The 16,102-nt window shown below is 39.7% G+C and overlaps 1 protein-coding gene across 1 annotated transcript in view; it reads right to left on the reverse strand.

Annotated features, from left to right (window-relative positions):
* The window catches only part of LOC126271930 (uncharacterized), an 85,601-nt gene that overhangs the window by 45,159 nt on the left and 24,340 nt on the right, over positions 1–16,102 (reverse strand). Inside the window, exon 3 of the mRNA XM_049974349.1 lies at positions 683–8,961. Within this exon, the coding sequence (XP_049830306.1) occupies positions 683–8,961 (8,279 nt within the window). The remainder of the gene's footprint in view (positions 1–682; positions 8,962–16,102) is intronic.

Consider the following 16,102-nt stretch of genomic DNA (forward strand, 5'->3'; position numbering starts at 1 on the left):
TTTTGTGGAGTGTAGTAGCTAGAAGCAAGGTGAACTGTTTCAATCAGTGCAAGAGTGCCCAGATGTCTCAATTAGAACTGCACTGCCTGTAAATGTAAGTGCATGGGTTCAAGTCCCAGTTCATCACACAGCTTTAGCTTATCACAAATCCTGAATATGGTATATACTCTTCTTAACAAACAAATCTTGATTACAAAGTATGCTAAACCTCATAGAAGATTTGCACATAAATGAACAAACATTGCTCAAAAAATCACTTTACTTTCAAGCTCTGGTATGAATCTTTTCCTACTATAAGCGCGCGCGCCCACACACACACACACACACACACACACACACACACACACACACACGCACACACACACACATAAGCACTGTGGTACAACAACATATGCGATTTTCTGATCTTTAATATGGGTCCATAGACCAAATGTCACTCCCCTTTTTTGCCTTTTTTAAAGTTTCATTTGTTGTTCCTATCCTGAAATTTCTGTAATCTTATTAGAAAAGTTGGTTCATTAGACATTTGGTCTATTTTGTAAAACTTTGTTATCCGAGATTTTAAAAGACAAAAAAATTACAGTAATTGCTATACTACAATTGTAAACAATTGTGAACTGGGGCAAGTACCACTGTAAAAATTGGAAGGAAGAAATGAAATGAAGTGCACCATCAGTCTTACCTTGTTTTTCTTTACTGCAACATCACTTTCTTTTTCTCCGGGGCCAGACATTTGGTTATCAGTTCTTTTATCTAAATTAACTGACGTCTCGTTTTCCAATGATGACTGATTTTTATCTGTTTCAGCATCTCTAATGGAGCTGTCCTCTGCATCTAACGTAGCTGGAAATTCTCGCTCACTGTGTGTAATAGCATTCTTCTCCAGTGATGATGGCAGTGGAGGTAACGGTTCAGGTGGTGCATGTTTTAGACGCCGGTGTCGAGCCAGTAATTTGCGTGAAATAAAAGAATCCGAACAGTCTTCACAAGTATAAGGGCGATCACCAGAATGCAGACGACGATGTACCTTCAGTGCAACGGCTCGCGCAAAGCTAGTACCACATTCTTCACAGTTAAATGCTGTTGGAGGAATGCAGAAATGGTATACATGAGGCCATTTCTTTTGCAAGCACTTCTTGCAAAGCACACTCTCAGTACCATGCTTCCAAAATAGATGCTTGGTGATATCAGGTTTATTTCTATATGCAATTCCACACCTATAGCACAAGTGGTGAAGCTTGTGTTTCCAAACGTGGTTTGAGAGACGTTGTTGGTCACCTGTCGCCTCCAGACAGACATCACACGCATGATGGCGCTTCCGAAGATGCACCATCAATCGAAAAGCTGAAGGTAACTTGTCTACTGAGCAAAGACAGCAGCGGAATGAGATATCAGCATCAGGTGCATATAAACCGGGGCATATGTGGCACAATAGTTCACTGTAGCTATAGAAGTTTGATTTGCACATAACACAAAGCAATATTGTTTTTTGATGCATTTTACGATTATGGACATATAACTCTTTGTGTAATGTTGTAACAAAATGACAGTGGAAACACTCATAGCTACGGTCATAAACATGAGAACTATCACCCTGCTCAGCAGTTGATGCTTCTGACGGTTCAGCTGTACTATCATATGAATCAGTATTGAAGAATGCTTCGTGGAGATTATGCACAGCCTCTTTAAGCCTTGCTGTGAATCCATCAGCAGGTACTGGTTTCAGGTCAGCTGTATCTGTACAAACAACTGGCTCAAAACGGTGCTCAGCAAGTAAATGGAGAGCGAGTTGTGAACCATTTACTGCAATTTTCTTTGCATGATTGCAAAACACACAAGAGTTGCATGACACTCTCACACATTCTTTCACAAGTGCTTGTAAGGTCATAGCTTCAGGTTGTTCTTCCAAAGTTAGCTCAAGAGCAGGAACATCATCTCCAGCAACCTGAATTTCACCACCTTCAGCTATTGTGGTGGGCTGAGTAGTTCCACTCCCACTATCCTTCTTACCATCAGCAGCTTCTTCATCTACAACAAGTGCAGGTGAATCCTTACTACTTTCCTCACCACCTGACTCAGGTTCTTCGGCTGTTCCTCCCCCATCATCTGACATATCTTCAGATTTCTGCTTGGTTTCAGCTTCTGGAGGTATGTCTTGTTTTCTTTCTTCACTCGAAGACACCCCTTCTGCTTCTGAACTGGAGCTTGAGTCTTCACTCTTGTGGCTCGGAATGTCATTTGGTGATCCTGAAGATTCAGAGTCAGATTCAGAAATTCTATGCCTTGGATGTTCAGTTTTTGTAGTGGCAGGTGTCGGCTGTTTCTCAGAAGATGAATTTTCTTCTGTTCTATCTGCATCAGTGGCTTCAGGGTCCTTTGCTGCATCTTTCATTGCTGCATCATCTTCATCTGCACAACTTTGCCCGTCAACACTTTCTGATTCCTGTGTATTTATGTGCAAACGATCAGAGTCTTGGCTGTGGCTGCTTGAGCTATCTGACTCTGGGACTGGACTCGAAGTTTGGACTCGAGGTTCCTCAGTGCCTTCACCAGATTCCTTTATTTGATCTTTTAACTGATCGAATTTCGGTTTCTTCCCTTCAGATGTGGGCACAGGTGAACAGGACGCACCACGCTTTCCTGACTTTATGTTTGCCACTGTTGTAGATTCCATAGTCTTTTTTGGTCTTTGGGACTCTGGTACAGCAGGAGTCTCTTCTAATTTACTGTGAATTCCAGATGTATCAGATTCTTGCTTCACCACTGACACAAAATTTTTCTTTGTGACACTGTTATTTGAAAGAACAGCAGTGGTTATATTTTTTGTCTTAAGTGTCATCTTTGGCACTGGTGTCAATGATGAGGTTTGGTCAGAAGCTTTAGGTTTATCAGCTGGTGTTTCATGAATGTTGATCTGACAGAAACTTGCTGCATGACTAATATCATAATCTTCATCTCCATCTGCTTCTGCTTCAACGTCTCCACTTGGAAGTGTCTTTGAAGTAACTTTCCCCTTCCCAGAGCGTTTCCTTATTGTGTCTGTCTTTGTAACTGGTTGTCTCTCTGACTGATGCTCACCATCTAGAGGTGATAGTTCCGTAACAGCCCCAGAACCATCCACAAGAGTAGTAAGGGCATTGCTGTTGGACGAAGCCCGACGGCATGTTGGAAAGTGAGCTCCACGCAATCCACAGAGAGAACACATTCCCTGTATATGCTGGTTACTTTGTTCAAGTTGCTTCTGTTTTTGTTGTTGTCGCCGATGCTTCTGCAGCTGTTTTGGGTCTTGTGGTTGCTGGTGCTGCAGGTGTTTTTCAACAGATGGTGGTGTCGGGCAAATATGCTCATAGAAATTATCAGTATGAGCAAAAATTCTTTCACAATCACAACAGACAAGAAAACATGCTTCATCTGCGATTTCTGCACGAAAACCTTCCTGTGTGTCATACAAGCGATCAGTCACTGAATGCTCTCCAGAGAGATGGGTAGCCAACATTCCAGCATCAGTAAACATTGCCAAGCAGAAAAGGCAGATGAATCGCCGGTGCATCTCCTTCATATGAAGAAAAAGATTCCAGTTTTCGTAGTATGTACCACAGACAGAGCAGAGATACACTTTGCGTGAGATTCTAAAGTTTGTTGAAGGTGTTCCAGAAACATCAGCTGGGTCTGCAGCTGTAGCTGCTGCCATTCCAACAGTAGGACACTCCCCTTCTGCTGTTACCATGTCTGGTACTGCAGGCTGCTGGAGGACTGGTCTTGTTCCTGAGGTCTTTAGACAGCTACACTGGTGCTCCTGTAACGACAAGATCGATGGAAAGCCAGTTTCTCCACAGAGATAACATTTGAACTTTACAATTGGCTGCAATCCAAGATATTGTGCGTACTCTGTGAGTGGAGTGCTAAACGAATCTACCAAGTCTGGCTGCAGCTCTTCAGGCTTTGGTAGTGTCTGTTGCTGGTGGTGCATCTGTTCATCAGCTACTTCCAAGGAAGCTTGTGCTAGTATACGTTTCTTAAAGCCTTTGAACTGAAGACTGCAACCCTCTTTCAAAATGGGCTCATCTTCTGGTGATGAAGACAGTTTCCGCTTTCTCGAATCATTATTTACTTGGTCTCCATGAGACACATAATCACTTGCAGTTTCATTTTCCAATATGCTGGCCTTCTTCACTATTTGTTCTGACTGTATATCATTTACTATATTTCCCTGGTGTGATTTTCTCTGTTCTGTGTGGGTATCTGTTAAATCACATGTCTCCATAACACCACCTTCTACCATTTGCTGGAAATCGGTGCCATTAGTCAATGGCAATTCTATTTTAGTTGTCTTTTCAGCACATTCTGATTGAATGCCCGCATCAGCTGATATATCATGGACTCCAGTTAAGTACTCACTAGCTACATTTTCATCTGCTATTTCTAGCCCATTTCCATTTTTTACTGATACAGTTTCCTCACTTTCTCTTACTTTCACATCCTCAATGTGATCTATTGTTTCATCTTTGGAACGCTTTTGACAAATGTCAACATTTTCTGATTTTTCAGCAGCAGAGTGAGAAGCCGTATCCTTTGAAATTTGTCCAATAATTATTTTTTTATTTACATTTGTAGTCTCTTCTTGGATTAATTCTCCTTCACATTCAACACGAAGACCAGAAGTTTCATGTGCAGGATCAGTTGAAATCTCTGTGCAAGGTGACATTTCCTCATGAGATAAATTGTCTTTAGAAGCGTGAGGGATAAAATCCTTCTGTACAGATTCTTCCACAGGATTCTGAGGACATGAATTTGATGCATTGTCACATTTGTGATAGGTAGTGCCAGCTGGCTCATCTCCAACCTTTGTTTCTTCATTTCTTACCTCCTCCTCCTCCTCCTCCTCCTCCTCCTCCATCACCACCTTCTGCTCCTCCTTCACATCCTCCACCTGCACCTTACACAACTGCTCCTCCTCCGCCTGCTCCTCCTCCTCCTCCGCCTGCTCCTCCTCCGCCTGCTCCTCCTCCGCCTGCTCCTCCTCCGCCTGCTCCTCCTCCGCCTGCTCCTCCTCCGCCTGCTCCTCCTCCGCCTGCTGCTTCTCCGCCTGCTCTTCCCCCAGCTGCTCCTCAGCTGCCTGCTCCTCATCCACCTGCTGCTTCTCCGCCTGCTCTTCCTCCAGCTGCTCCTCCTCTGCCTGCTCCTCCTCTGCCTGCTCCTCATCCACCTGCTGCTTCTCCGCCTGCTCTTCCTCCAGCTGCTGCTCCTCCTCCTCCAGCCGTTGTTCCTCCACTTGCTCCTCCCCTGCAATCTGCTCCTCCCCTGCTATCTGCTCCTCCCCTGCTATCTGCTCCTCCCCTGCTATCTGCTGCTGCTCCTCAACCTGCTCCTCCTCCGCCTCAACCTGCTCCTCCTCCGCCTCAACCTGCTCCTCCTCCGCCTCAACCTGCTCCTCCTCCGCCTCAACCTGCTCCTCCTCCGCCTCAACCTGCTCCTCCTCCGCCTCAACCTGCTCCTCCTCCTCCTCAACCTGCTCCTCCTCCTCAACCTCAACCTGCTCCTCCTTGTCCACCCGCTCCTCCTCCTCCGCCACCTCCTCTTCCTCTTCCTCCACCTCCACTTCCTCCTCCTGCACATGCTGCTCCTCTTTCTCTTCTTCCTGTCCTGCATCCTCTAATTTAGTGTCGTCTGAACAAAACTTCCTGTCATTAACTGTGTCATCATTTTTCATGTGATCTGGAGTATTTGATTTAATAGGGACGAAGAGTTCCACTCGCCTTTCAATTCTGTTTGGAGGCACAACTTCAGACACATTTTCTGGGTTATCACTTCCTAATAAACTTTTCTTTGATTCATCTGCATCAGATTCATCTGTCTCACAAGATATATTGCCAGTGCTATTGGCAGAATAATTTTCTGGCTTATCATTTACTAATAAGTTTCTCTGTGAATTATCAGCTTCAGATTCACACGTCTCAGAAGATATAAGGCCAGAATCCATTTCCCCCACATCAGCTTTATCTTTCAAATCAGAAACTGCTAAATGAGATGCAGATGGCATTTGATGACGATCTAATGCCACAGCAACACTATCTTCAACAAATATCGTCTCCTTGTCAATTACCAAACTATCATGCTGACTGCAGGACAGAACACCTGCTGCTTTTTCTTCAAGTGAAATGGTTCTGCTGCTTTCAGTACACAGTGATTCCATTTGCAAGTCAGACAGAGCATTACTATTACTTCCTTTAAAATTAACTTCCCTATTCTGAGTTTCTCTACTTCCTGTATCACTTTCCTTGCTTTCAACATGAACTAAACTTTGAGTCGTTTCGCATTCCTCTCCATGCTCTTGAACTGCATCTCTTTTAGTCTCTTTTTGTTGTTTGAACAGTTTGTCATTATCATCAATAATTTCACCTTTTTCTTTTCTTTCGTGTTCACCTGCATTCATATCTTCTGAGGTCTCAGTCTCACGTATCTCATCAAGGGATGCTAAATTTCTGACACTGTTGTCTGACTCATTATTTGCCACGGACTCAACACCAGAGCTAAACAGATCACCACCATCATCATTCCATGCAACATTTTTAATATTTTCCACTTGAACCTGTGAACTACATCCATCATCTGAATGATTATCGTGTGGTACAATTGACAGATTAAGACCTTCCAAACCTGCATCCTTCTGTTCATTATCGTCCAAAATTTGACAAGGGCTGTCTGTGTTTCTGTCATCATCTGAAATATTAAATACAGAAGACAATGTATCTCCAGTTCCATCAGTATCCTTCCCTTGTACATTATTTTCTTCACTATCACTACTAGTTCTGTTGTCTTGATGTTTCATTTGTTCATGTTCTGAAGATTTATCTTTGGAAAGACAGTTAAAATCTTCTAATTTTACTGATTCATCTTCAGGCTTTAATGACTTTTCTTCATAACTGATCTGACAATTATCATTTTCATTTTCTGGTTTTCTGGTGAAGGAATTTTCACACATATTTTCCTTTAAAACATTTTCATAAGTCTGATTTCCCATGCTTCTTTCTTCATTTAAACCTGGTGCTTCTTCCTTATCTTCACATTCAAGTACACTCTCACCATGGAGCTCTGTCTCAGATAAAGTCTTTGCTTCTTCGCCAAGATTAGCTGCAACTTCAGAGCCTTCCTCTTCTGAAATATCACATTTTTTATCTTTATTAGAAGGAGACATATCAACATAATTCTCATCCCCTTTGTTACTTACACTGGAGGAACAATCCATCATTCTTGTGTCTGTCTGAAATGTGCCCCTTTCATTTCGTCTTATTTGTTCTCTCATGTTAACAGTGGTTACCAGGTTTGAACTCTCATCTTCAGCAGCAACTGTTGCCTGAATGCCTCTCCTACATTCATCATTATTTGTTTCAGTCTCCCCATAATTTGCCTCACAACTCACATCCTGTGAAAGATGCATGTGGGATTTTACATCTTCTGAACCACTGTTCACAGCTTTATCATCATATGAATCTTCACTAAAAGTTTCAGTTTTCCCTTTCCTGACAGCCACATATTTATGTCTGTTTGGAGACAAACTGCACTCTGTTGTTTGATGTTTGAAGTCATGACTACGAGAAGACTTCTCTTCAGAATCTATCATAGAAGCTTTATCAAATGATTCACTGTCGGATGAAGAAATATGTTCGTCTCCTGAGGGTTTGACATGCTCGTCGAAGCCATAGGAATCATTCTCGTGGGGGCTGGAATAATCTGATGAATCACCATCACTCTCATTACCTGAAGCATCACTCTTTTCATACTCTTCTGCAGAGCTGCGCTGCAAGTCACCATAAGACAAAGTTTTCCTCTCCAAGGAATCTTCTCGTACTCCGAGATTGCTTTTTATGCTCTCATCTTCTGAAATTTCGTCGTTATTGTGTTCAGAAGATGCATTACATTTTTCGGTGCCATAATCATCATCTAATGTGTCTCCAACAGCAGATCCACCTTCAGAAGAATTGTCTTCTGAGATTTCTTTTAGCTGTTTACCTTCTCGTATAGCCTCTTTAGGATCATCATCTTCAGAAGTATACCTCTCAATTTCGTGTAATTTTCCATCTGCAGATGTACCTCCCTTGGCAGTCTCATCTTCAGAAGAAGTCTCACTGGATATTCCTTTAAACTGTCCGTCTTCTAATTTGCCTCCACAACTTTCATCATCAGAGACAACTTTAGAAGTTTCTTTGTCTGATGAATTTTCATCTGAGAGATAGTCTTCTACAATTGAAGGTCTTGTGGTTTTTTCTGTCTTATTCCTCCTTTGACAGTCATTATTTTCATCACCACAATCAGCGTAATAATCATCACACAATCCACTTTTTGATGCCTCACTGGAACACAATTTCTTTTCCATCTTGTCCTGCTCATTTGTCACTGCATTTTCTTGAATTACATTTACTTTTGCATTACTACTATCTTCATCCAGACAATCACCTGTTGCTTCATCTGAAACAGTGCACTTTAAAGCAGCAATAGGACCATCATCACCATCGCCATCACCACCATCCTCACTTTCTGATATTTCATCTTTCAATCCTAGAGATTTTGGAACAAAATCTTGCGAAGAGAACTCTGCACCAACATCACAAAAATCATCAATAGAATCCTCATCTTTGTTCATTCCATTTCTTGACTCTACATTAAAATGGGCATCTTTAGATTCTTCTTCTGATATTCCATCTTTTGATAGTTCCGAAACTCCATTTACAACTTCATTGTGTGGAGAGAAATTACTAGTAGATATTTCACTGTCACTGTTATTGTCATCTGTATGCATAATTACATTAATACCACACTTCTGTTCAAAGGCATTTTTCCTCAGAGAGATATCCCTGTTAGAATCCTCAACAGTAAGAGATTCATCATCTGAGATAGCCCTCAGACCACCTGCGTCACTATTGCCATCATCCATGCTACCTCTGTGCAGAAATTCTGGCATTTCTGTAAACAGAAAATTGAAACAACTTTAAAATATACAAAGAAATAAATATTTATCGAAATACAGAACTATCAACAGAAAAAGATAAAATCAACTTTATCTAATGAACTAATACTTTCTTGGTAATTACATATAACAACATATTTCAGTTCTTTAAGGCATCTTTATTGTTAATGACTTTTTAAACAACTGAAAGCATTTAATGGTTTTACCAATGTCTAAGACATGGTGACTAACCCACAACAACAAGAAATAATGCGTGACTGAGTACCTCATCATTGAAGTGATAGCGTGTTAAAGGATGCCACAATGAACTACCTGACAATCACAACACTTCTTGTTGGCTGCTACATCTGTCACTTTGTTTCATTTACTACCCATGTTTCCTAGCACCCAGTAGAAAGACCTTTTGTAGGTGTAGGAGGGCTTCCTGGATATTCTGGTCTTCATTAGCTGCTAGGTAAAACTGTTATAGAGTATTAAGAACACTCAGGGACCCGGCACGTACGAGAAATTTTGCAGTTGCAGCACATCTAATCTGCTCCAGTGCATTCAATACTGTGTACAATATAGCATCAAATACAGTGTAAACTCTTGAGGTAAGTAGATCTTGAGGACAAGGTCAGAGGAATCAACATAGCAAACAAAGGAGACTCTTCCATGAATACAGTGAAATACATTTAAAACATTGTAAAATTATACACCATTCATTTTCTCTCTCCATGTGCAGGTGACTTGAGGATCACAACTACTCTGTTGCAACTACATTGCCACACAAATCATTGCTACATTGGAAAACAGATTACTGCTGGCAGATAAATGTTCAATGGAAGAGAGAAATAGAGAGAACTTCCATATAGTGATGGAGTCTTCTGACATTTTCTTGAATTGAAAAAGAGAGAAGAAACTGAAAGAGAAGGAATGCAAAATGGTATACCCCTAAAAAGACAGAAAGAACACAATTTTCAAGTCTCTACAATAATACAGGTGACACACTGCTATAGTCCATGATGTAAATTTACAATGGTTTTCAAGGTAACTGTGGATGTTTCATCTATTAACTCGAAAATCATTGAGCTTGATGTGGCGCAACAGATACTCCCCATTCTCTATACTGCTTATTCACACTAGATAAATCCTGGAAATTACACAGTTCCAGTACATAGGAAAATATAGCAACATCTTAATGATATGTCACACATCACCTACAAACACTGTACACTGCTGTCCAAAGTTGCCATTATACTGGACTACAGCTGCGGTTTTATGCAAATAGTACCATGTAATATTTGTTCTCCTGCACATGAAATATTGTCGCAGCATGCAGAAAGTGGAGTTTCCCCATGTCTTGATTGATTTATTGCAGTCTGAAAGCCTGCCCCCTCGTATATTTAAAGCCTGTCGTATAATATAGTGAATATTCACTATATAATCAACAACCAAACACTGTGAAAACAGAACTTCAGACTCAGGCACCATGTCATCCTTGGCCCATAGGAGTCACTGGATCCATATATGAAGCAGCATGCGATCAACACACTGCTCTCCCGGCCATTGGCAGTTTTCATGACCAAAGCCGCTACTTCTAAATTATGAGGGTGTTTGAAAAGTTCTCGGAACCACCATGAGAGGTCAGTGCTAGCACAACAAGTTGTTCATGTAATTTTCATCGGACTGTTCCCTCTAAACAAGTGCCTTGTCAGTGCTATTGGAAGAAAGCTGTGGCAGTGATGTTGCTCTGTTGGTGTTCCCACATCGTGATTCACAAAGATGGGGAGGGGGGGGGACGAGATTTGAGCAGTGATTAAATACTTTGCGAAAAAAGGTATGAAACCAAAGGACATTCATGCCAATTTCCAGAATACACTGGGGATTCTGCTCGTTCATATTCAACTGTTGCCAAGTGGACAAATGAATTTAAATTTGATCGGGAGAGTTTAGATGATGGTCCAAGCAGTGTCACTAGTCCAGAAATCATTGGGAAAGTGTGCAAAATGGTCATGGAGCACGCCGATTAAAAGTGCGTGAAATTGCTCCCACTTGACAAATGTCATCTAAAAGGCATATCACATTTTAACTGAAGAATTACAAATGAAAAAATTATCTGCAAGATGGGTGCCGTGACTGTTGATGCACGCCCACACGTGCTGTCGCCATGGCAAAATTACATGAACTAAGGTATGAACTGTTGCCACACCCACCTTATTCACCTGATATGGCTCTGTCCAACTTCCTTGCATTTCCAAAACTGAAAATTTTTCTTGGTGGACGAATATTCACTTCAAACCAAGAATTGATAGCCGAAGTTGACTACTATTTTCCTGACCTGGAGGGAACTCATTTTTGATATGGGATCAAGGCACTGGAACAGCATTGGACCAAGTGAATTAATCTACAAGGAGACTACATTGAAAAATAAAAAGAGTTTCAGTGATGTAAGCACTTTTTTTCTATTACATTCTGAGAACTTTGCGATCCACACTCGTAATCAAGTAGTTCCTCAATTGGTCACATTAAGTGCTGACTGCAGCTTGCTAGCCAACAGTGCATGCCAGATTCAGACAGTCACCCATCCAAGTGTTAGGAAGTCTAACTGTGATCAACTTCATTGATCTGAAGTGGACAAGGGTTACACTGTGCAAGGTCACCAGAATTTTTTTAAAACAGACTTTTTTATTTCTAGTTAATAAGGTAGAAGTGGGGGAAAATCACTAAAAAGAGAGAAACAAAAATGTATTCATTAAGTTGTTTTTAAAGTTTTCAACCATATGGGATTCTTTCATGTCCTTCAGGTTGCAGCTACCTCCATCTCAAGCTTTGCTCGCACACAGTGGGAAAATCTCCAACACTTGGAGTCATTCACATTTGCTTTTTCTACACACCGTATCCCTAAATAACACTATTAGTACTTTTGTAGTGTGGACAGCCCTCTGTCCAAACCAGCTCAACTCCACATAGGTTTTACACATGAATATATTTGATACTAACTGCCCAAGTAGCAATCAATATTGTAATTATAATTAGATGTATAGTTATTGTGAGACTCAGAACAATCTCAAGACATCACACTTTTGTGCAGATAAGTAACAATCTCCTATTTCTTGTTGGGTCTTTCCTTGAGAAGTGACACAATGTGGATGATGTTTCCAGATGTATATCTTCAAGGTTAATAAAACTTATACAGAATACACCTAAGAGATCTGCATGCACATCTGCAAAGATTTGGCTTGATCTGTAACTTCATGTAGGCACTAGCGCCAGTTTCACAATGACCCCTCTCTTTTGGACCCTCGGATTTGGAGGGCCATTGTGCCTAGCCTAACAGAGCTAGGATCCTGCAAATTGAAATCCTGACAACTTTTTATGCACTATTCAGAAACAACAAAAATGAAAATCTGAAAGCAACAGCCAATGCCTGACCTCTTTCCAACCATTCTGAAACATTTTGTTGAGAGACATTTTCCCAGTTTTCAAGTGGAAATAATTAGTGAGAAAATGGCTCTGAAGTAATGATTACTTGACAGTGTAACTGCAGCTTATGCTATCAGAAAATCAATCTATTATAAACTTTCTGACAAATTTATTTGCTATCTTATCAGCAATTAAATTTACAAACAATTCCAAATTTTGTGACATTTGACACACATCCTAAAATCAACATATGATTTTAAAATCGTTTACACCACTGAAGGGAGCACATTTGAGCCTATCAGAAACAAAGATTTCAAATGAGTCTACCAGAAACAAATATTTCAAATAAAGAAAACTCCAGGGGGCCTATCAACAATATAAGGAATTATATTCTAAAAACAAATATTTTCATTTTGGTGTCACATCACTAAACATGCAAAATTTCTGTTTATATTTGTAAATAAATTACTCAAACAGCATACTGACCAGGTCGGAGTACAGTAATGTCAAAATTATTCTATGTTGCTTTAACAGACTGATCAACATTAATTCATGATGGATAACTTACAATTGAACATTCCGTTAATACAAAGTTTATTTCATAAACTGATATCAAACAATGATGATACCTGATATGCCTATCTGTACATTTATTTTCAAGTCTGTTCTCCTAATGACTTGCTTTTTCAAAGATTTCTTTTCTGAAAAAATAAATCCCACACTACAAACATCTTATTTGCAATATTCAAATAAATATTCAAATAAACGTATCGTCCCTTAAATGATGACTTTTTTGCTTTTGACTGTAACTGCTTTTATTTTGCTATTGCAGCTTCAGCTCCTGTACCACAGTCAGGCATCTACAAACTTTTAGTACATTGCACAAAGAAAAAACATAATAGGAGAATAACAGTCGGGAACAAATTTATAGTCTGTAACATTTCCACACTTAAAAAATTTGATGTATATTAAGGGCATTGAAACAGGTTAAAAATAATGTTCGTGCAGGGCTAAATCACTCTTTATGGTCTGTAAATAAGTCATAGGTACATATGAAAATATTATGAAAAGGATAGATCGTTACTCATCACATAGTGAAGATGTTGAGCTGCATACAGGCACACCAAAAAGACTGATAAACGCGCCAGCTTTTGGCCATAAGGCCTTCTTCTGAGTTAGACAAGCTTTTTGTCTGAAAGCTTACTTGTTTAGCAGTCTTTTTGGTGTCCCTGTCTGTGACTCAACATCTTCACTATATTGTGAGCAATAATCTTACCCTTTTCACTATATTGTCGTTATTGCATTCTGGATTTTTCATAGGTACAAATGTCAAATATAGTGCCACAGATACAAACTGTATGTGAGCCCTGAAAAGTCACTACCGCAAGAATAGAGTCAGCAGTACATCAAAGAGTAACAAGTCAGGAGCACATTATGATACTCTCAACTTAGTTGACTAAAACTCTATTCTCAAAAGAGTAAAAATAAGATTAAAATAGAAGTGCTCAATCAATTTGATGGGGCAAATAGTCAGGCAAACCACTCACCCACTAAAGAAAACCATTTATGAGATCAGGAATGTACTGAATACAATGGGGCACATGTGGCAGTTTGTGCATGAGGTAAACAGGGGAGGTGTTTCTCTGCTAGATTCAGAGGGCACACAAACACAAGCAAGACAACGTAACCTCATTTAGAACAGATGTGGGTGATTACAATCTCAACACAGCAGCATTGAGGACTCTTTGAAGGTACCGCATAGGAGGGAGAAAGGTAGACTGATGGGCAATCTGGAGGAAACTGACATTTATAGTGCCTCAGAGAAATCAAAATATATACTCAGAGAGCAAACAGAACTCAGAAATTTAGTTTTACTTTAATGTTCTATAACTATACACTGCTAATACACACTGACCAATACAGCTTTAGACCACGAAGTTTAATAACCATGATTGACAATGGGCTGTTGACTAATTATTCTTTCATGTATACTCTGCCATGAAACCTGGCTGCCACAGAGACTAACTCCAAGTTGTGGCCAAGTGACCAATAAAACTGGCCATTCCATAAAATTCTAAGTCCAGCCACCTGCATGACCTGGCAACATTTTTTGATGCGGAAGAGCATGGAGGAGGTGCTCTCTTCTGTTTGAGCCATTACAGTACTGTATCTTCTCATGATCTAGCAGTAAACATCATGCAATGTAGGTTGTGCTTCATATAGTGGTAAATATCATTCAAGGTAGATGTAGAATCACAAGTTCGAGTCCAGTCCTCCTTTTATTTTATTTATTTTTTAACTGCATTTCAGCTGTCTGCTAAAGATATAAGTCTGATGAAACCTCAATTGTCATTTACTTCACTTTCTAACCACCAGAACCAGCAAAACCTTCGGCAAAAGAGCTCATGTCTGCTTCAAAATCAGAACAGTTTATGCTCAAGAGATTCCAAAGAGCCACTTGGCACTAGTTGCCCTCTGACCAGTTGAAAATAGCACATCTTGGGCACATTTCTGTTGACAATGGTAAGCTTATTGCAGATTTTTTTGCCTGTGAAATAACCTTTTAAAAAATCAAGTGAGCACCATGCAGTTATATAACTTTTAGGTTGCTATGAGTTTATTGAACAACTGCCATTTTCTTATCTGAAGTTCTAGTATATGTCTTGCTGTTATTTATTGGACTTTGCATACCTGAACATTATGAGCTTTTTTTAATGTGTTATAAAATAGAGTTACAAGCATCTAACATAAGTGACACATCATTGCTTTGGGTTTGTGCCTTGTTTGGGGCATGTGCTATTGGACAAATCACACCATAAAAGGATTTTCTTGTTTCAAGAGAGATCATTCTAGTGCAAATTATTTTCCACATTCAGGAAGTCTCAATAATTGACATACGTGGTGAACTGCAACCATTTAACCTTCATGCGATGTGACACCTGCATTAAACTGGCAACGATCAGAAGTTGGGTGTAGGATTATTACATGCTCTTAATTTAAAGCAACAAAAACCAAAAGGGTGATCACTATTGCAGTTTTGTTTGAATGTCACACCACCACTCATTGAGCACTCCTTTGCAATATTGTTATGTAGAATATTGTAATGTAGAAGAACAACCAGCAAAACTGCATTAAATGTTGCTACTACGTGATAATTCTCTCTGCTGATTTCACAAACAAAACTAACCTGTAGTTTTTTTTTAGAAAGTCATACATCAATTACTTATTCTTTTGGTCTTATTCTGTCAAATATTTACCTTTCCCACTCATTACTGAACAACTGTTGATAAAATTCCTTTCGGGATGAAATTTCACTTCAAATTTGGCTTAATGGCTGACATCAATTCCAAAAGAATAGGTTTCTACATGTGTGGAATCATTAAACTAGCTGAGCATTGTCAGACTGGTTTAGATTATGTCAAAAAATATAGTGTTGATGATTAATTTCTCTCTTATGTTTACTGTTGTGTTCAATAAACTAACAGAAAAACACTATTATGATACGCGCTGTACTAATACAAATGATTACAATTTACCACAATAACCTTATGATGAAAACCTATTTTAATAAAACATATAGTATCCGTAGCACGAACATACCTAAACTGGCAAGAATTAACAAGATATTATGCACTCTGGACTTACACGAAACATCTTTGGTACAGGGAAAAGTTATGACTGTTGAATAAAGATGCAAATTAATTTTTGTCTAATGTGAATTGTATTGTGAAT

Source organism: Schistocerca gregaria, chromosome 1 (assembly GCF_023897955.1).
Source record: "Schistocerca gregaria isolate iqSchGreg1 chromosome 1, iqSchGreg1.2, whole genome shotgun sequence".
Classification (NCBI taxonomy): domain Eukaryota; kingdom Metazoa; phylum Arthropoda; class Insecta; order Orthoptera; family Acrididae; genus Schistocerca; species Schistocerca gregaria.